Source organism: Nicotiana tabacum, chromosome 11 (assembly GCF_000715075.1).
Source record: "Nicotiana tabacum cultivar K326 chromosome 11, ASM71507v2, whole genome shotgun sequence".
Lineage (NCBI taxonomy): Eukaryota > Viridiplantae > Streptophyta > Magnoliopsida > Solanales > Solanaceae > Nicotiana > Nicotiana tabacum.
Genome location: NC_134090.1, coordinates 73,630,734 through 73,653,190, shown reverse-complemented (window position 1 = coordinate 73,653,190; position 22,457 = coordinate 73,630,734). Strand labels below are relative to the sequence as shown.

Genomic DNA, 22,457 nt, shown 5'->3' with positions numbered 1-22,457 from the left:
TTTTGTTATTAGGATCATAATTATGTCACGCGAACGTGTACACAATCACGATGATAGATCAAGTCGCGCCTAAAGCAAGCTACAAATGTTCATAGTATTTTCTACACTAGTTAGTATTAATGTGAGGGCCATGGGTTATGGATTTTATATGTGTATGGCACGCCCCAATTTGTTTTAAAAGATTTGTACTCAATTAAAGCAATCTACAGATGTTCATAGAATCAATTACTTTTCTATATTCAAGATCCTGTGTTAAAGTTGAGAGCTACAGAACCATGTATTGGGTTGGAGGAGATGCTGATAACTCAACATTCATCAACCATTAGCCTAAACTAGGAGTGACAAATGGGCGGGTTGGGTCAAATTTGGGCGGGTCAAAACGAGTTGTGTTGATATCTGGGTCATGACCCAACCCACCCAAAAGTTTGCTTGGGACAAAATGGGTTGGGTTAAGATGGGTCAAATAACGGGTCATAACCCAACCCGCGCAACTATTACTTAAATAAAATTGTATTATGTGTGCTGCAAGTTACAATTATTCATCATCTATTTTTGTCAAATATTAGTTTTAGGATCGTATCTTGTCTTCTAACGTAATTCAAAACTTGGTTGAAACCATTTAAAAAATTTAATAGTTGGGTTATGTTATCTTTTAATAACAATCAAAAAGATCTAAATTTAGTAAAAAGGGCAGCATTTAATTTCGGCTTTAACTTTTTCCTGACAAAAAATCTTCCTCTAAAACAAGGTCTACAACTTTAAAAAAATGTAAACTAGTGAATAATAATTTAGTAAAAACCAATATTATAATTGTTACCTTACATAAATATATCGGCTAGCTTGCAGAATGTATATGTTTTTTTCTTCATATCTTCATGAATCATGCATTAATCTATAAAGAATTCTCTAAATCAATTTCACAAAAATTTAAAGACGCCTAAGAAATTACAAGTTGTATGATTTTAATATATACTGCAATCATTTACCTAAAAGAAATTTTATGAAAGAAAACATCATCTCTAAAGGCATTTAGGACAAGGTTCTGTTACAAATGGGAAATTTTCAAATGCAATTAAATCTGTTATAATAAAATATAGGGATTTAGGAGAAGTTGGGTTTTGTCTTAGAAGACACAACTAGATGAAAGTCAGGAAAGTCCCAGGTTGATAAACTGACCCGTTGAGTGACCCAATTTGACCCGTTTTAGAGATAGGTCAGTTTGGGTTACAACCCAAATTGACCCGATAAGAAAAAATCATTGAACCAACCCGTTAAAGTTTGGACGGGTTGGGCGGGTTACACAATTATGGGTTAAATTTGACACCTCTAGCCTAAACTCATACCAGTTGAACCAAAGGAGACTTTGAGAACATAAAATTACCAACTGACTTTATACATCTACCACAAACATGGGAACACTATTATAAGCTTGACTCCAACAAATTCAAAACTAAAGGTTTAGCTCAATTGAAGCCAATCAATATACGAATGGACACGCTTAGCTTCCTTTAGATTTTAAATCTGTTCAAGCCTTAAACAAACTCATGACTTGATACTGACGTTTTTATTATTTTATCAATACGTGAGGACATATATGATAAGTGGCTATTCCTTGGATAAACATTAATTATAATATATTTTTATGAACCCCACAAACAATTCTTTTAATATCCTAGATATTTGTTTTTTTTGTTGGATCAATCACAAATGAAGACACTTTTACTAAACAATATTTTCACAATAATCACTTCGTTACTTACAATCATTCAAGCTGTTAGTAATCAAATTAATACAATCATAGGCATCAGGACTGTCCGTTCTTGGTCAGCAAGTGCTGGGGACAAAGAAGAATTAACACAAACTTGTACTGTTCTTGAAACATCTACTGACTTCTAGTATCAGTACAAATTCCTTGCACACTACTTCTTTAGAAATAAGCACTGTAGATTGAGAACCAAGCATGTCCACACGCCAGGCAAAAAATATATTAGCATATATTAGGTTACCAGATTAAGCAGTTTTGATATTTGGTTTTGAGAAGAATAAGAACTGGATAATGCTGGAATATATATTTTTACCTCTTTGGCTTGTGAAACAAAAAGTTAGATACTGCTAGATACACAAGACATTAAAATAGAGATCAATATAATGTAGTCATGTGAAACTCAGAAAAGCAAGACGAATCCAGGATTAATATGATAACTCCAAGACATGCTCGAATAAAAGATCCAACATGAAAGAAACTTTATCAAAAGAGCTAAATCGATTTGCTTCTGTTTCAACAAAAATGCCTCAACATTTTCAACTTAAGAACTTAAATTACATACCTGATTTAGCCACCAAAAAGAATAAATCTCTGAAGTTGCAAGGAGATGAAAGCAAAAGAATGACACAACAACAACAGCAGTATTTAGGAAAATTGATGCCCAAATTCCAGCTTCATTTTGATTTTTGTTTGAAACGATTTTTTCGGATTTTTCTTCCAATTTTGATTTCCTAGTGTGTTTGGGTGTTTATCAGAGAAGTAAGGAAATGTAGGGAGTCAGATATGAGAATTGGGTGTTTCTCTGTGTGTGTTTTGAGAAAATGATGAAGCAAACAGAAGAAAGGGAGCTGGGGTTGCGCTGTTTGCTCTGGTTTTTGCAAAGGTCCGAGTCTGATTTTCTCTTTTGGAAGGAAATGGTTCTCTTCTAATTGTTCTTAGGTTGAAGATGCAGACCGCGGGGGATGCACCGTTTTGGTGAAGGAAATTAAGAATCTGATCTCTTCTCTAAGTTTCCTAATGTGTATATATATTAGAGTGTAGGAGGTAGAGTTTAAAAAAAGGGAATGGGTATTTGTGTAGTGGGCTGAGATTGTATGGGCTTGAGTAATTTGGGATTTTTGGCCTTCAAATTAATCTGGGCCAGACGAAATTGAAAGACCAAATCTACTTCTTTTTCTTTGTTTTTCTTTTGATTTCAAAAATCCAATTAAATTAACTAAACAAGCTAAATAAAATCCTAAATTAGGCTCTACCTTAAATTATTTTGTAAATTTAATCTTACTTATTTTTACTAATTTAGAACTAATTAATTTAAAACTAAAAGCTAAAATGTGGACATTATTATTCTAGTAATTTTTGTGATTTTTTGTTTAATGATGCAATTAAATTCTTAAATACAAATTAAACCTAAGATGACATGAAATTAAATGTGACAATTTTTTTAATGATTTTTTATGATTTAAAATATTAAAAATGCATGAAATGCAACTTAATAAAGAAAAACTTCTAAAATCCTTCAAAAATTATTTTTGGTCTATTTTTAAGAGTTATTTTCATGCGGGGCAAAAATTAGGTGCTCACAATAATGAATAAAATTAGAGATTAATTTATAATAGAATTCTATATAGATAAATGAGTTTTAGTCGCCACTAAAGAAATAAAAATAGAAATAAATTTTATAACAGAATTCTAAAAGATTATCTATTTATAACGTAAATGCATTCTAAATTATAATTTAAATATTGTTTCATTTGTGACAATCAAAACTCATTTATCCATATAGATGCTAGAAAATAAGAGAGAGCAAAATTTAAATATATATGTATGCACACACTCAGATATACATACTTAATGTATGTTATATTTAAATAACAATTATAAAAAAAATAGCGTTAGATTTTGTAATAAATTTTTTAAAAGAATATTTTGCTTTTAATGTTAATAAAATTAAGTAAAAATCTATACTAAGATAGAAAATTATTTAAACTGAGTAAAATGTCTAGGTTAAAAAATAAAATATTATTCTAAATAATATTAAAAGGTATTATATAGACAGAGAATTAAAAATGTCAAAGGCAAAATTAATATTGCATAGGATAAGAGGGGGAGAATGACTATCGTTCAAAATTAAGGGGAGAGTTTGATTTTTAGGGCAAAGTTGGAAGGTGTAAATAACTTTTACCCAATTGTGAGTAAGATGAGAATTTGAAAAGAATATTATTTTCTCACTATATAGGTTATGTTCCATTTTATGTGTTACATAATGTTTCATTTTTTTCCTTTAACAAAGAACAATACCCTTTTATATTTAAAAAAACAATTTAATTTAAAATCTTCATTTATTTTAAATGCATACTTAAGATAATTAAAAAAACTCTTTTTTAAACTATGTGCCAGATCAAAAGTTAGGGACTAGCTAGTAGTGAAAGAGAAGTCTAAAAGCTTGGATCTTTGAGCCGTTAAACCGTATTCGGAGCTGTATGCTTCTCTTGAATTAGTTTGACAGCAAGTATGTACGAATTTTGTTTCCGTTGGGGTAATTGGGACCTCCTGCAAAACTTGAGGGGTCGTAATAAAAATATTGGTTTCTTATTTTCACATTAACGGCTTCAGCATACAGATTACAGAATGGAAAAAAAAAATATACGCTTAGCAGCTTAGGCTCATCGCGCATGCTTAAAAAAAGAAGGAGAAAGGCGATCGTGGAGGGACGGTTTTGTCGGTCAGAATAATTTTGTAGAAAATTATTTAGCTTCATTTGCGGAGACAAAGTCGCAAAACTGAAGGTACTGAGGTTCTTTTTTTTCTTTCTTTCTGAAATTTGTCTTCTTTTCTTTCACCTTTTTGTTTGGTTCTTGTCTTTATGTTTTTTCTATCTGCATTTTGTAGCTCTTGACTTCCTTGAAAAATGTTTATATAGCAGAAAGGTGATTTGAGCTGATTTTGAATTCGAGGCTTGGTATTTAATTAGGTATGTGTTTATACCCATTTTTATGGATTTCAAATTTTTTACATTTGATCCAATCTTACAGTTAGACTGTGTTCTCTTTTGGGTTTTATGTCTGATTCTGTAATGGCCATTTTGCAAATGCATTCCTCTGATTTCTCTTTGGTTGGAAATTTGGGTAAAAGCAATTCACTAATTTGAATTTAGTCTAAAGTTTCCCTTTTGTCTTTCGGATTGGGTGTTATTTCTTAATCTTTTACTGCTTCTGTTTCTTCATCATAAATCCTGTGATCAAATAATGTAGCATACCTAATATGAAACCTAAAGCTTGGTGAATTTTTTCAATCCTCTTGTTCCACTGTATCTGTTTATTTGCGGTTAAAGCTCATTACTAGTGCACATTTTTCTTGCTGAAAGTTATTTCTTTCACCAGTATTGTTTTCATGTATTCATTTGCTGTGTAGTGCAGTTCATACATAATGTTGGAAGCATCTTCAAACATGGACCCCCCTACAAATGAAGGGGATTCGACACTTGAAGAAGTAAAAGAGGAAGGTCCTCTCTTTTCTTGTAATCTATTCGATGCAGAAATGGTTCGCAAGGTTGCACAGGAATTCCTTACAGGATTAGCCTCGGCCTGTGTTGACAACACGACTGGTGGTCTATTCAAGAGCCCTGCTTCTGTCGCTGTTGATGTCAGAAGAGAAATGGTGGATTATCTTATCCAGAGAAGCGAGACATTTGTTGCCGAGTCTGTTGTTTTAGATGGTGGAACAGAAACAGTCGTCTCTGACAACCCTTACGATATCATTTCAGATTTTATTGATGATTTTGGACAGTCAAAGAGGAATTTCTTTAGCAAGGTTTCGGGATGGGTACTAAGTGAAAGGAGAGAGGACAGAATAGATGATTTCGTACAAGAAATGGAAATAAATGGCTTTTGGTTGATGGGGAGGAGGGAAACCGTAGCACAAACAGTGATTAGAAATGTTGACTTCAAGAACACCTTTCACTGCAATATGAAGTTTAAGTCCCAAGAAGAGCTTGTGCAACATGTCTCCTCGTGTGGTTTCAGGGAAATAAACTGTGCAAATGAGGGCTGTAATGCCAGATTTAGTGCAGCTCAACTGGAACAGCATGATTCTACTTGTCCTTTCAAAATACTTCAGTGCGAGCAGAAGTGCCCAGAAATGCTCATGCAGCGTGAAATGGACCGGCACTGTATAACTGTTTGTCCGATGAAACTCGTCAACTGTTCCTTTTACCCAGTTGGTTGCCTTTCTACCATTCCCCAATGCAAAGCAGGCGAGCATCGTCAAGAGAATCTCCAGTCTCACTTGGTCTACATTTTAAAACTTATTCACAAGGAAGCATCTTTAGAAGCTCTTAAGAAAAGGGCTGAACAATTGCAACAGGTAACTTATTAAATGGTCCCGCAATTTTGTAGCATTCAAATGTGACTTGTGAACTTGTTGCTAACATTGATCACTGATTTTGGAGCTATCCATTCTGTTGCTATGAAATTATTTAACTACTTCTGGGTTCTCTTTGCAGTAATTATCAGATAATGATAATAACAATAATTATACTAATAATAATACCACTTAAGCCATGAATAACTACTTTGATGTGGTGATATCTTCTTTTCTTCTCGCAAAACAGGCATCATCACCTGAACGGCTAGCAGCTGCTCGTGATGCAAGATCATTAACAACTGCAATTAAGAATAGTAATGCAAAGCTTGGACCTTTGGAATTTGAGAAAAAGACAGAGGTCAATCCAGAGGTTGCAGAATCGATAGACAAAAAAGAGGACAACACGGATATATCCACCAACAAGGATGATGGCACGGATTCACCTCATAAGAATGAAAAGTCTCTAGACTCACCCAGGACTCAGCACAACTCTACAGCTATGCCGGCGAAAGTGGAGTCGCCTGCCAAATCAGAGAATGTCGTGGAACCAATCAGCAAAACTGAAGTGAAAGAAGACTCAACAAATCTATCCCCGAGCAAAAGTAGACCTCCAGTAGAAAATGAAGGTCTGAAATCTCCTGGCAAGAGTGTAGTGTCTCTGAAATTACCTAAAAATGAAGGATCTTCTAAGTCACCTGAGGAATATCAGGGCCTCACAGCATCCGCCAAATCAGAGAATGTTGCGGAACCAACCAGCAAAACTGAAGTGAAAGAAGATTCAACAAATCTATCCCCCAGTAAAAGTAAAATTAGACCTCCAGTAGAAAATGAAGGTCTGAAATCTCCTGACAAGAATGTACTGTCTCCAAAATTACCCAAAAATGAAGAATCTTCTAAGTCAGCTGAGGAACATCAGGACCTCACAGTATCCTCTAAGAAAGTGGAGTCACCCAAAAGTGAAGAGTCAGCCCCATCACCAAAGAAACATCAAAACTTCACAGTTTCGCCTCCTGAAATGGAGACACCTAAACCTAAAGAGTCTATGCCATCACCCAAGAAACACCATGACTCCAAAGCCTCCTCACCCAAAATGGAGTCTCCAAAAAGTGTAGACTCCACAGCCTTGGGAGACAAGATTGAGTGACATGCCAACACTAAGGATATGGTGGAAAATGTAATCAACAAATCCACACCTCAAGAAAAGAGATCAACAGAATCTTCATCAGAAAAGATAAAGAGCCTAAGTCGTCAATCCAAAAGTAGATGCACGTGTAGCAACAAAATGAAAGAAATTTAAAAAGTTGGAAGACATGAAAAAAGAAGGATCAGACAAAGCAAATGATCATTTCTTTTAGAGGAAAGAGTTGGTACCTGTTAAAAGAGCAGAGTGACAGTTTCCTAACCGTTCATGCTGGAAGAAGGAAATAAGTTGATTGCATTGAAGTGTACTCTCTCTTTCGGAAGTTAACCTGAAGTTAGGCCAGAGCATAGGAGATGCGCAGGTATCTTTTGCATGCAGCAGACAAAGTTAATAGCCAGTTTTGATCTTTTTAGCAACCTTTACCTTGCAGAAAGAGGAAAATAATTTTGTTTTCCATCTGTTTGTTCTCAATGATGGCTGGTTTTGTGTTTCGATTCTTTTGCACATTGCTTTTTGACACTTCTTCATACATCCAACATATGTTTTTTTCATATTCTTAGGCTTTGCATAGGTTTGTTCTATTGTCCGCTATGAACATTTTTGTAGTATGAATGTATGATTGGTGACTAGCGAGTTTTTTATTACTTCTTCAGTTTGTTCTTGTACAAGACAAAGATTGTACAAGTGGTGACTAGCTATTGGTATGTTTTACTTCTCCATTCTGTTGCTGTAATGTGTTCAATGAAGACCACCCAAATTGCAAACCTAAGGAGCAGAAATTGGAGAATTACTCCTGAACAGTTTAGCAATCGAGAAGCTGAGAGAGAGAGAGAGAGAGAGAGAGAGAGAGAGAGAGAGAGAGAGAGAGGGATTATTTCATAAGAATCAAGTTAAGCAACAACAACAACATACCCAGTATTATCCCACACCGTGGGTCTGAGGAGGGTAGTGTGTACGCAGACCTTACCCCTACCTTGTGAGGATAGAGGGGCTGTTTCCAATAGACCCTCGATTCAGGAAAGCATAAGCACCACATTAATATAAGAATCAAGTTAATGAATCCCAATTACAGAGGAAAGGATATTATATCCAGCTAATTCTCCTAACCACTGTTAACTAACTTCTAACAGCTTTTATTCCGACTAACCGACTAACTAACTCTTTTGCTACCAATGACTAACTGATCCCCTCATCTTTTCTTTTTGTATACTTAGGTCCCCATGGGGCAATTGAATCATTTCACTAGAACTTGTGTGAGCACCCTCTGTCCCTTTTGTAGTTTCCTGGTGTCCACTATGGATTTAGGTTCTAGAATAATGTGTTCATGAGAGGATAAGGCCACCGGTAGATCTGGAACTGCAGGCTTGTCATCAATGTGTTTTTTCAATTGTGATACATGAAAAGTGTTGTGGATTTTGGCATGCACTGGTAGTTCTAGTTGGTAGGCTACTGTCCCAATTTTCTGTAACACTTTGCATGGCCCAAATACTTGGGGCTCAACTTGTGATATGACATACGAGTGCCTCTTTAGTGAAAGTTGTCGATAAGGCTGCAGCTTGACAAACACCATGTCAAATGGGAGATCTTTTCTTGTCAGCTTGTTCCTTCATCCTGGATTGAGCCCGTTGCAAGTGGTGTTTAAGAAGCCTGATAGGGCTTTCTCTAGCCTGCAAACTTATGTTGACCTCCTCAACTAGTGAGCTATGTGCCACATAAGGTAAATGAATGGGTGGTTTCTGGCCGTATACCACTTCAAAGGGTGTCATCTTGATGGCAGAATGGAAAGTGGTGTTGTACCACCACTCAGCAAGTGGAAGCCATTATACCTATTCTTTAGGTTTGCCATTGCACATACACCTAAGATAACATTCCACACACTTGTTCACTACTTTAGTTTGACCATTAGACTAAGGGTGGTAAGTTGAAGAATGGTGGAGCTGAACCCCTTGAGCTTCAAATAAAGCTTGCCAGAACTTGCTCAAAAAGGTGACATCTCTATCACTAACAATGGTCTGTGGCAATCCATGTAATTTATAGGTGTTGTCTAGAAAGAGTTGTGCTACTGATAAGGCAGTGTAAGGGTGCACCAAGCTGATAAAATGGGCATACTTACTCAGCCTGTCGAATACCACTAAAATCACTGATTTGTTATGAGATTTAGGGAGTCCTTCTATAAAATCTAAGCTAATATCTTGCCAATTTTTTTTCTGGAATAGGAAGAGGTTGCAGCAAGACTGAGTAGTTTACATTCTCCCCTTTGCACTTCTGACAAGTGGCACGCTGCTTGACATACTTAAACACATCAGTCTTCATTTTCTTCCGATAGTAGAATTGGCTGGTCCTATGTAAGGTGGCAGCCATGCCCATGCGGCCTCCCACAGCACTGTCATGGAAAAATTGTAGAATGTCTTGCCTAAGAGCAGAGTATCAGCCCCAACTACAATTTTTTTCTTCCCATATAAGACCCCACCTCTCAACATATATACTGGATAGGATAATGGTTGGTTTCCAACTGAGTGATCACTGACTGGAGGTGAGCATCCCTACCATAAGAAGATTTAACTCTATCTAGAAAATCAGAAGTGATTGTGGATAGAGTTAGTAATTGAACCCCGACAACTAGACTTTTGATAAGTCATTTGCAGCTATATTATCCTTGCCCTTTTTATACAATATAGTGTAATCATAGCCATAAGTTTTGCCACCCACTTCTGCTGATTAGGAGTAGATATTCTTTGCTCCAACAAGTACTTGAGAGGTTGATGATCTGTTTTGATTACAAAGTGCCTCCCAATGAGGTAAGGCTTAAGTCCTTCGAATGCCTCAGCAACCTCTTGTGACCACTCAAACTTTTTTTTTAAATAAGTTGGTTAATGGACTAGCTAGAACTCCATACCCTTTTACAAATCTTCTGTAATATCCGGTCAACCCCAAGAATCCTCTGAGTTCTTTAATAGTTTTAGGTGTTGGCCAATCTCTCATAGCTTTGGTTTTGCTAGGATTAGCAGTTAGTCCTTCCTAATTAATGACGTGCCCTAGGTAATCCACTGCAGTCTTCCCATAGGTACATTTACTCAGCTTCACTAACAAGGCATGACCACAAATTCATAGTGGCCATGGTGTGACCTAAAAGATGTATTCTCTATGTCAGCATCAGCCTAATTTTAACCATAGATGGAGTGGTAGTTGGAGACGTACTCCCACAGAAATTATTTTAATTGTCTATAGTCGATGCAAAGCCTCCAACTACCACTCCAACTACCATCTTTCTTTTAACCATAACAATGAGTGAGGAGTAGGGGCGGTTGACGGCTAATTTTAACCCTCCCTTTTCAAATTAATTTATTTGCACTTAATAATTTATAATGAATGTTTTGAAATAAATGCCTATTTTATAAAAATTAATTATGTATTAGTTTCAAAATTAATACCCTGTATTAGCATTATGTAATTACAAATATACTACTTTAATTATCATTAAAATAATTTCTAAAAAACACCACCTAGGCTTTATAATTAATTTAATGAATTATTTCTCAAATTCTGATTAACTAGATTATTATGTTAAAATTAGTATTATAATTTAAAAGACAAAGTATTTTATAAATAATTAATTATAATTATTACTAGTATATTTGATGATTATAATTTCTGCTACATTTCATTGAAAATTAATTAAGTTTATTTAAATTAATTTCAAATGGGATTAAAAGGCAAAAAGTCTACAATTGCAAATCTCTAATTAAACACAAGATGACCATCTTTTAAAATCATTTTTCCCAAATAACAAGCCCATCGAAAAAAACACCCAGTCCAAACGGCCCTCTAATCCATTATGGCGATCTGCGTCCCTCTCCCTAAAACCAATCAATGCTTGCCACACACCGATCTCACACACTCACAAAACAAACACAACTGATCTGAGTCGTTTATTTCCTAGATCAACGACCCATAATTTTACTCTACTTTCCTCTTTAATTTTCAAAACACTCGGAGACTTATTCTTGACCATTAGATAACAAGGATCCAACGGCCACCAAAATTCCTTACAAAATTGATTTAATCCTTAATTATCAGGGTCGTTGATCCAATGATCCAATGGCCCAGATTTATTCTCGCAACCTTATCCTAGAGACGGCCAACCCCCAATGCCCTAACCCTAATCATTCACTCCAAACACTCAGCCGCCCCTTTCCCCTTCTTCTCTCATCTCTCTCAAACTCACCAGACCCGTCAATCACAAAACCTTGCACTAATTAGTGCAAGGTCATGAATCATGAACAAAAATTATTCATTCTGCTTTCATTACCCACGATTTTCGCTGAATCTTTGCTCATTTCGCCTTTGAGATTCAAAATTCCCAAATTCGTAAACCCTTTCCCCTTCTTCTCTCATCTCTCTCAAACTCACCAGACCCGTCAATCACAAGACCTTGCACTAATTAGTGCAAGGTCATGAATCATGACCAGGAATTATTCATTCTGCTTTCATTACCCACAATTTTCGCTGAATCTTTGCTCATTTCGCCTTTGAGATTCAAAATTCCCAAATTCGTAAACCCTAACCTAGAGATGAAACTTCAAATCATCTATGGTTTTTCAAATCCATGGCATGCATGACCATCTGTCTTGTCTCTGTACTACGAAGCTCATCACTTTGTTTCCATTTTCACCATTTAATTTCAAAAGCCCTAATGTTGAAGTCATAGACCAAAGGATGAAATCTCAAATCGTTTGAGATTTTCTTGTGTTCTTTCAATTCAAAGTGCATAGGAGCCTCCTCAGAACCTCATTTTGATTATTAGATGTCCAGAGGTTAAATGTAATGACCTCTGGAAATTGGAGCCTTACCCGATGGATTTTGCTATCAATGGTCAATTTCCTCTCTTCTGAGGTAAAAATCCCTCACCAATTTCACCTATGTCCTTTTGATTTTCACTCGCCTATGCTTGCATCATCTAGTAGTCGTCATCTTCCACTACTGAGTTTGAATTTTGTTAAAATCCTAAGCTATTAATGGCACTATAAATAGGGATTTTTAATATTCTCACCTAACATCTCCAACATACAGAGCTAACACACCCAACAGATACAAAAGGCTATCATGAAATTACTTAGAAAAATATTTATTTTAGTCTTGAGTAGTAAACTAAGCTAGGATTCTGACTAGCTTCTGATTTTTTTCTTATCCTGAATATTACAATAGTCGTTCTATACAGCTAAAAAAGAGTCTTTTGTCTGGTTTGCTGCTCAAGAGGAGGTCAGTACACCTCCATCCTCTCTCCCTCTTAATTGCTTCATTTGAAAAAACATGAACGTGCTATTGTTTTCCTGATAAACTGCTTAGTTTATAATGTTTATTCAGTTTGTAATTATTTATTTTTGGTTCACCATGATTTGTTGATGACCTATGATAAGTTGTTGTATTTATCTAATGTTAATTAAGTAGTTGTGTGACTTTAATGACTTCAATCTATGTATTGAACAACCTGTGTGATTAAGTTGCTTAACCTGCCTTGATGATTTATCATATGTACCTAGACTTTAGATTTTACTCTAATGTTCAGTTATAATCTTCATGCTCATCATGTTATATTCCGTTAAGTTCTATTATTCTATTTTAATGTTCTGTTATAATCTCCATGCTCATCATACTGTATTCTTTTGAATTCTAATATTCTATACTTAGGATTGTTGTTGAAGTCTATATGCTTATCATGCCATGTTCTTTTGAGTTCTATTATTATAAACTTAGGTTGTTGTTAGATGATCCTAGCTGGAACATACATGAAAGCATATAGTGTGACCCTGCATTACTTGGTTAAGGATTATGAATTATGAGCATCCAAAATGCTTTCCTTTTTTATATATAAATGTTTGTTATTCCTTAAGTGTTCTTTGAGTCCTCTTTATGGATGCTTTACATCCATGTCTAGTTGTCAGTTGTAAACAGTCCTACTAGCTAAACCTTTTGTGGCCATCAGTGATACATGTTTGATCAGCCTATTTCTTATGAGTTAGATTGTAGTTGAATGGAAATTATTTCTGCAACGTGAATACAACTTCACCATGCCTCAGTCTGTACAACTGAGTTAACTCTACTTAGTATGATGTTTTTTTCTATGCTTAAACCCATTAATGATATTAACAATATGATTCTATAATATTTGAGACTAATCCTATCTTGTGAGGTTCATAACTTTGTTTGGAGTCTCTGTATTTGTGAAAGTTTGGCATGAATCTTTATTTATCCCTCATGACTCCATACTTTGAACACTGTTTTGAAAATGTACTCAATCCTCCCTTTCCCTATTATTCTGGATTGAATATGGTATGAGAGAAACCTTTTGTTATTACTCTCTTTGGGTTTGGCGTTTAATGATAAAGAAAGGTGTTCAATGTGGATAATTTATTATGCATAACCTCCACATTAGTATGAGTTTTCCTAGTATTTAAATGCTGCTAGTGATCTTTGTTTGTGAATTATATATATATATATATATATATATATATCTTCTTTTTTTGGACATGTACAATGATTTGGGCCTGTTGAGTTCTGTAGGAACTCAGGCCGAAGTCTAGCCTTGCTATGGTCCAAAAGTCAGACATCGCTTATCCCTGTTGCTATTGGGCCTGCCTTTTGTGGCCCAAACCTCTCAGAGTCACTTCTTTTCCTTAGCTTCTTTATTTACTATTTTTCGTTATTCTCCAATTGCACTATGTTGTTACTCTTTGCTGTGTTTCTTGTTGTTTTATCTCATATGTATATGACAATTATATATTGGATTGAATGTTTTATTTTATCTTTTAACTCACATAAAATAACTTAGGCAAGCTTTAAAGAATCTAGGATTAAAAGAAGCATTAGTTAGCAACTAATTTTACACCCACAAATCGTAAGTTGTTATTAATTTGTCACGCTTTACTAACTCTCTCCTTAAAGATTTTTTAGGCCCAAGGGCATAACAATGGCAACAGTCCCTCTTTCAAAAGGAAAAATAAGAATTAAGTTGCGAGTTTAATCTTTCTAAAAGCGAATCAGTTATTTCGAAAAGATTAAGTGCTATCACACAAAAAACAAAGGCTTTCAAATGGTTTTCTATTAAAATCATGGTACATCTTAGGATCATTTTTCTTAACACTTTCACCTCATTAAAATAATATGAACTTCTATGCTTTAGGAAACAAAGTGCATTAACTTAGTTTCTTTTCGAACACTTTCATAACAAAGGTTCCATCTTTCAAAGTTCTTTTCAAGCTTACATATACTAACATTATTTTCCTATAAAAAACTCTTTTTTACAATTCATCCTCTTTAAACCATGCTCTTCCTTTATAGATATTATCCCCTAATATATGGTAAGCTACACTCTTACTAGTTAAGGCATAGTACAAACAATTAGTCACAAATTTAGTCTAAGTCCTATGAAGCTACCTTAGGTAGATTTTAAGGGATGTCTAACACCTTCCCCTTAGAAGAACAAGAAACCTTACCCATAATCTTACCGGTTAGCCAACTTGTAAGGAATATAACCTTTAGTAATTAAATAAGTACCCTAGCATAGCTTAAAATATTAGGTGGCAACTCTCTTTCATCAACAACAGAGAAACCACAAGTTGAATCTTATTTTGACTAGTGCAAAATAAGATGCAACACTATGGTGAATTTGTTGGGGATTCACACTTAGGTTCTAACCTTAGCAGACTTAGATTGAATTTGGAATTTAGATTTGTTTGTACGTTACTTTAATTTTAGTTAAATTTGCAATTACTTGATTACCTGCTTTATTTGCTCTTTGTGCTTATTATCATGCTTATTATTGCTACACCCCTTATCTATTACTGCTTTACATATGTTGTCATCACATTTTGTTCCTATCGAGTCTTAGCCGTACACTATCACACATAATGGCACGCGAGGGTTGTCTTTTACACCCCGGCGAACCTTCTTTTCAAAACTCGATAGTTTCAAAGAATGGCTTTGTAAGGACAACTTACATAACTTCTCGCAGTCTTCAGTCCAACTCAAAAGTAGGAAACAATCTTCTCTAGCACAATAGGTCATATTGCATAAACCTTAGGTGAGTCGGTCCTTGACATCGACACACAATTTGGAAAACCACCCTAATGTCAATGAGTCATGCACCCAAAGACATAACTTCTGTGAAAAGTTGAACAAACCTGATGAGACATCTAAAGATCCGAAGCAAACACTTACCAAAAACCTTTCTTTACCCACTTTAGAAAATGACAATCAACCAAAACATCCCCAAGATTAATATGGTGATGGGAGCGCCATACAAGTTGAAGCAGTGGTGGAAGAACATTCACCGGTAACACGGAGAGGAGATTCTGATACACCTGGGGACACTCACCGCTTTGCTAAACATCCGAGCAAACATGGTGCTCACCCGCCTGCTGATAGAGTTCTGGGATCCAGCTAAAGTGGTGTTCAAGTTTACTGACTGTGAGTTAGCACCGACATTGGAAGAAGTTACTAGTTTCATGGAGATGTCATTCATAGGAAGGAAACCAATACTACTAGTCACTATGCCTGATTATAGGTTCTTGGATGCTTTGGGTCTGGCCAATAATCAAGGTTTTAGAAATATCAAAGACGGATGGGTGTGCCTAGATCAACTGTTCGATAGATTTGGACATCACGAAAGCTATAAATGGTATTCGGGAGAGTTTTAGTGGGATCATGCAACGTGGGAGAGTCTTAGGCCTATCACTTTATCATTAGAACTGTTGGGATGATTGGTCTTCCCACAGAGGAGGGGTCGAATCAACATAAACTTATTACCCGTGGTTCTAGCGACCTTCCGTGGCAACCTTCAAGCTACTCTGGTTCCGATGGTGTTAGCTGAGATTCTAAGGGCTTTGTCCATATGTGCACGGGGGTAACATTTCTTCCAGCGAGAGGCCACTATTGACTACTTTGTGGGGGTCAGCAATATTATCTGCAGACACAATGAGAGGATGAGACATTGGGTCTCTCCACATGGGCAAGAAGAGTAGAGGGAGATGCTGACTAATCTAAGTGGAAAATGGGTTAACTGGAAGTTTTCATGGTTAGGTGGGAGCGCAATCTTAAGGACTCCTAAGAAATACTTCATTGAGTTGATCAGACTTGAGGCCATCCAACCATACTCACCCCTGCAGGTTCTCGGACAGTTCGGGATGATCCAGGATATGCCTCTATGGATGAGGACATTGCTATATGAGGATGAGTACAACATGCAGATTCCAATCCCTAGGATAAGAAGGCTCCAAGAATAGTGGAACGATATGGGCACAATGCCAATGGGTCAAAACTCATGGTGCACTCCAGAGTATTATGTCTGGATCAACGAGGAAGACGACCTAGCCCGACCAAGAAGAGAGGGTATAGCCTAGTTGGTAGACGCAGTGGCTGCTTTGCAAATCTGCCATGAGATTCTGCCACATTACCTTGTGAATACCTTAATTCACCATTAAGTGGTCCCAGGATCCGTAGATCATATGTTTCCACCTGCTGAAGATAATGATCGAGTAGTGGAGTAAATCCATATAGAATCTAAGACAGAGCTGAAGGGAGATCTAGGAGAGGTGTCTGAGTTCAATGATGACGAGGAGGAGTTTGATAAGATTCGGAGGAAGATCCAGAAGAAGAAACAGTAGAAGAAGAAGAGGATATGGGAAATTATTTCGGGGATAGTTACTAGAAGTTGGTTAATTTCCCACTTTGTACCCTATCCCCAGTTTTCTTACTTTCCTAAAGGACAAGTTGTTTAAGCCCATGCAGTTCTATGAATATCAGAAACGATGATGTAACCTTTGTTCCCACTTATCTTAGTCTAAATATTATCAACGAAAACAAACTTTCTTCGGATCCAAATGTGTTAATTCTAATTGTTTTTCAAACATTTGTGATTTAGGCCTACCTCCAGCAATAAGAGGTCACACGAATTCTAGAAATGCGCTAGCCTAAATACGTGAATTAATTGCTCTGCGTGATTTTCTGCTTGTATAAATAAATAAACTGACTTCTGTTTCTTTTTCTTTCTTCTTGTTTTTTACTTTATTATTACCCCCAAAAGAAAGTTGGTTTGTGTCGACCCGAAACTAGCAAAACCACCATACAATCTAAGATCACAGGGAAATATGACTGCTATAGAAAATCCGACTGAATATGCTCTGGTCATAGCCGATAGCCCAGGGCGATTGAGAGAGAAGGATGATACCAAGAATGACGAACACATGGCCAGGATGGCCCAGGAGATGGAGTCTTTAAGGGATGAAGTACAACATATCAGGGAACTAGCACATCTGGCCGTGAAAACGCTCCCTCAACCACATCATTTTCCTTCTTTGGATTCAATTCCTGACCACTTTCCTTCCACATCATGCCAAAACAACAACATTCCAACTTCAATCCCCACCACTCAAGTCATACCTCCGTAACCCTCGCAAACCCTCCAAATCCCCCGATCACACTCCCTACGTACCACAATATGTTATAACACCACAAAACCTGCCTAACATCACCAACTCAACTCATACCCCTCCTCGTGACGGAGTCTCTTTTACCACTCACACAAATTAGCACATACCCAGGGAACATACCGCCGCCCATGAGCGATATGTTCCTCCTGTATATGCCATTTATGAACCTACCTTTACAGTGCCTATCATGGTCAAGTTCCCTTATGAGATTGACCAATACGCCGAGATGGAGAGGGAAGCTAGGCATAAAGAAGAGGAGTCAGTATCTGAGCAGATGCAAATCTTGAGAATATAAATGAATAACCTCCAAGTCGCCAAGGGAAGTGAAAGTTTGGACTACGAAGATCTGTGTATCCTTCTGGATGTGGATATGCCCGCAGGGTATAAGCCTCCAAAGTTTGATATCTTTGATGGGACGGGTGATCCCTACGCACATTTGAGGGTATATTGTGACAAGTTAGTTGGACTGGGAAGTGGAAGCTAAGAATAAAGTTGTTCATAAGTGGCTTGACGGAAGAAGCACTTACTTGGTATATTCGACAAGATCCGCAAAACTGGAGAACCTGGCAAGATATGGCAGAAGATTTCATGAATTGCTTTCGATTCAACACAAAGATCACTCCCGATAGGTTCGCACTGGTAAACCTGCAGAAAAAGCCATTCGAGTCATTCCAAGAATATACACGTCGATGGAGGCCAGAGGCTGTTAAGTCATAACCTTTGCTGGACGATAATGAATTAATCAAGTATTTCATCTGGGCCCAGAAAGCGATATACTTTGAAAAGATTATGGGAATAATGGGATAGAAATTCCCTGATCTGGTCAAGTTGGGAGATTTCTTAGAAGAAGGTATAAAATCTAGTAAAGTACAATCCATGGCTGCATTGCAAGTGGCCAGCAAGGCAATCCAATCAGGGTCAATCGGTAGCGAAAAGAAAAAAAATAAGAAGTCTTAGCAGTCGTCCCTTCCTATCAACCCAACCCACACCACAGAAACACTTCTTATTCCCCAAACAACCATTCACCACACCCAATTATGCTCCAGTCTATAACACCCAGCCATATTTCCACCCCTAACCTTATACAACCCTCTTCGAGCAGAACAACCTGAACCCACAACGACCATATGCTCCTGTCCAAACCACTACCCATCAAAACTAACCCATTTATGCACCATGCCCTCTTTCCAATTTTGAAGAGAGGGATTCCAAAAATTATACCCCGATTGTTAAACCACTAGCCCAATTGTTCGAAAGATTGAGAAGAGCAGGATTGATACATCCAGTAGAAGGAAGGGTTCCTGATTATCCCTTTATGTATTTTGATGCAACTAAAAGGTGTGTGTACCATTCCACTGTGCCTGGGCATGATAGTGAAGATTGTTTTAAGATGAAAAATGAGATTGAAACACTTATCAAGACCAGAGCCATTCAGTGCACTCCGGCTCCGCCCAATATGAATCGCAATTCGCGACCAAATCATCGAAATCAGGGGGTCAACATGATCACGTTGGATGAAGAATATGATTTAAAAGGAATGATTGTCACAGTAGGAAATGCAGAGGCCTCAAGGATCCAAACTCAAAGGGTTTTGATGATCAAGTGAGACCTACGATGGCGGTTCAGACTTATCATTGGCAACCTGCCGTTGCTACGGGGGTCGAAGAGAGTCAGACATACAAAACTGTCCTATGGACATACGAGCAAAAGGGGAAGGCCAAGACGAACTTGGGAAGAGAGAAGATTCAAAGAAGGAACATAACAGACCCAGAAGTCGTCGAATTCTGGAAGAGAATGTCGACCAAAGAATAGTCCGTGGAGGAGCAGCTGAAGAAAACTCCAGCACAAATATCAATTATGGACTTGCTGATGAGCTTCGATAGTCATAAGGATGTGCTGTTGAAAGTACCAAGTGGGGTAAGTGTACCAAGAAACATCACCAGTGAGGCTCTGGCCGCAACAATTGGGAAAATGGTCGAAGCAAATATGATCACTTTCATAAGAGGCAAATTTCATGTCGAAGGCATAAGTCACAACAAACCCTTCATATTACTGTCAAATGTGGGGACAAAGTGTTGTTCCGAGTGCTGGTCGATGGAGGGTCAGGAGTCAACATTTGTCTGCTCTCTACTCTGCGGGAGTTAGGAATCCATTTGAGGGAAGTCAAGGAAAGCCATGTGAGTGTAAGGGCTTTTGATGGTTCACAAAAAGATGTTATTGGAGAAATTTATTTGGCTTTGTAGATAGGGCCGGTTGAATTTCCCATATTGTTTCAAGTAATGGATATCTCTTCTTCATACAATTTGCTGCTTGCAAGGCTCTGGATACACACAGTAGGGGCTGTCTCATCCGCTCTACACTAGTGCATGAAATTTGAGTGGGGATGTCAGGAGATCGTGGTCTATGGTGAATGGGGCCAATCAGCTTATCTGGAGCATGTTGTCCCATTCACTGAAAGGCTAGAGGAGTTGCTTTCCATGCAGACAACCGAAATAGAGGAGACTGAACAAAACTTGGGTGTGCATTCGCCGTATAGATCCAAGATGGCTATGAGGGAGATGATGAATTATGGATACAGACCAGGAATAGGGTTGGGAGCCAGGTCGGATGGGATGACAGAGCCAATTGAACCTAATGGACAGAAAGGAAGGGCTGGCATATGATATCAACATCCGGTGGGAAAAGCTCATACCAGTAGCTATGGGAAAAAAGGTTTTTATGCTGGAGCATATTTCAAGTACGAGCTAGAGTTCAGTACCAGAAGATCATATCATCGATGGAATGGGAAGGTTGTTCATGAATATGATTGAAGAATGCTGTAAGGGTACTAACATCAAGACACCGATCATCAGGGATGTTGAACCAAGGGAAGAGCTGCGAAATTGGACCGCCAGTTGTACTATCAAAGGGAAAGCTTTAGTCGACCACCTCGTATAGAATCTAGTAGATGGGAATTACGAGCCACTCACTATGTATTTTCCTGACGAAGAGGTATTATTTGCTGGAGAAGATATTACAGAGTCATACCCTAGATGGAGAATGTTTTTTGATGGAGCACCAAACTTCAAAGGAGTCAGAGTTGGGACAATCCTAATTTCAGAATCCGGACAGCACTATCCAGCATCGGTAAAGATAAGATTCCCCTGTACCAATAATATGGCTGAACACGAAGCATTCATCATTAGGATCAAAATGGTAGTCGACATGAATGTCAAAGAACTTTTGGTCATAGGGGATTCTGATCTATTGACACACTAAGTCCAAGGGGAATGGTCCACCAAAAATGTCAAGATTCTTCCATAATTGCATTACGTAAAAGAGCTATGCAAGAAGTTCATGAGGATTGTGTTCAAGCACATCCCTAGGATTCAGAACGAGTTCGCCAATGCCCTTGCAACTCTATCATCCATGATTCAGCATCCAGACAAGAACTATGTCGATTCTATCGAGGTAGAGATCAGGGATCAATATGCCTATTGCTTCCATGTAGATGAAGAGCTAGATGGTAAACCATGATATCATGACATCAAGAGATTCCTTGCAACCAGAGAGTACCTGAAAAATGATACTAATAGTCAGAAGCGAGCCCTCAGGAGGTTGGCAAATCATTTTCTCTTTAACGGGAAAGTCCTGTATATGAGACCCCAAACTTAGGTTTGTTGAGATGTGTAGATGTCGCTAAGGCAACCAGGTTATTGGAAGAAATAAATGCATGAACGTGCAGACCCCGCATGAATGGGTTCATATTAGCCAAGAAGATCTTTAGAGCTGGATAATTTTGGATGACTATGGAAAGCGATAGTATCCACTGCATACAGAAGTGTCACCAGTGCTAGGTTCATGGGGATTTCATCCGAGTTCCGTTAAATGGGTTGAATGTGATGGGTTCACCCTGGCTGTTCGCTGCTTGGGGCATAGATGTGATTGGACCTATAGAGACCACTATGTCAAATGGTCACCGCTTTATCTTGGTAAACATCGATTACTTCACTAAATGGGTCGAAGCATCCACCTACAAGGCCGTCACAAAGAAGGTAGTGGTAGATTTTGTCCGAAACAACATCGTATGCAGATTTGGGATTCCAGAATCGATTATCACTGACAATGCCACTAACCTCAATAGCAATCTCATGAGAGAAATCTATGAGAAGTTCAGAATCATCCACCGTAACTGCACAGCCTACAGACCACAAATAAATAGGGCAGTCGAGGCAGCCAACAAAAATATCAAGAGGATCCTGCAAACATGGACAATCACAGGCAATGGCATGAAAAACTATCTTTCGCGTTACTGGGTTATCGAACCACCATGAGAACATCCATTGGGGCAACACAGTACATGTTAATAAACGATACTGAAGCTATGATACCTGCAGAGATTGAGATTCCATTTATAAAGGTCATTCAAGAGGCCAAGTTGGACGATGGAGAGTGGATACAGGTCAGGCAAGAGCAACTCATGCTTATCGACGAGAAGACAATGGACGCAGTATGCCATGGTCAACTATATCAGAAAAGGATGTCTAGTGCATTTAACAAAAGAGTGAAGCCTCACCAGTTCACACTAGGGCAGTTGGTCTTGAACAAAATCTTTCGCACTGTATTGGCAAGGTCCTTACGTGGTTCATTGAGTATTGTCGAGCGAAGCTCTAATCTTGGTAGAAATTTATGGAAGAATTAACACGAAGCCCATCAACTTAGA

The 22,457-nt window shown here is 37.6% G+C and overlaps 1 protein-coding gene and 1 long non-coding RNA gene across 8 annotated transcripts; one reads left to right on the top strand and one right to left on the bottom strand.

The window, feature by feature from the left end:
* Positions 1 to 1,659: 1,659 nt before the first annotated feature.
* LOC107818579 (uncharacterized) lies at positions 1,660 to 2,769 on the bottom strand. The gene is made up of 2 exons (XR_001655461.2): positions 2,328 to 2,769; positions 1,660 to 1,940 (listed from the first exon to the last, which is right to left on the bottom strand). It is a non-coding gene; the product is annotated as an uncharacterized LOC107818579 (long non-coding RNA).
* A 1,613-nt stretch (positions 2,770 to 4,382) lies between these two features.
* Positions 4,383 to 7,936, top strand: LOC107818549 (uncharacterized). 7 transcript variants are annotated; one of them, XM_016644598.2, is made up of 4 exons: positions 4,383 to 4,551; positions 4,689 to 4,736; positions 5,182 to 6,127; positions 6,375 to 7,936. In XM_016644598.2, exons 3-4 carry the CDS (start codon positions 5,192 to 5,194, stop codon positions 7,269 to 7,271), a joined length of 1,833 nt encoding a protein of 610 aa, XP_016500084.1. In that variant the 5' UTR covers positions 4,383 to 4,551; positions 4,689 to 4,736; positions 5,182 to 5,191; the 3' UTR covers positions 7,272 to 7,936. The 7 variants fall into 7 exon arrangements, with proteins under 7 accessions (XP_016500084.1, XP_016500069.1, XP_016500076.1 ...); XM_016644583.2 differs by having other exon boundaries at positions 4,655 to 4,736; XM_016644590.2 differs by having other exon boundaries at positions 4,655 to 4,736; positions 5,177 to 6,127.
* Positions 7,937 to 22,457: the final 14,521 nt, after the last annotated feature.

Excerpts from the sequence above, each read along its gene's own strand:
- LOC107818549 (XM_016644598.2), top strand. The coding sequence starts at position 5,192 with ATGTTGGAAGCATCTTCAAACATGGACCCCCCTACAAATGAAGGGGAT. Across the intron at positions 6,128-6,374 it reads GGGCTGAACAATTGCAACAG|GCATCATCACCTGAACGGCT; the intron begins GTAACTTATTAA and ends CTCGCAAAACAG.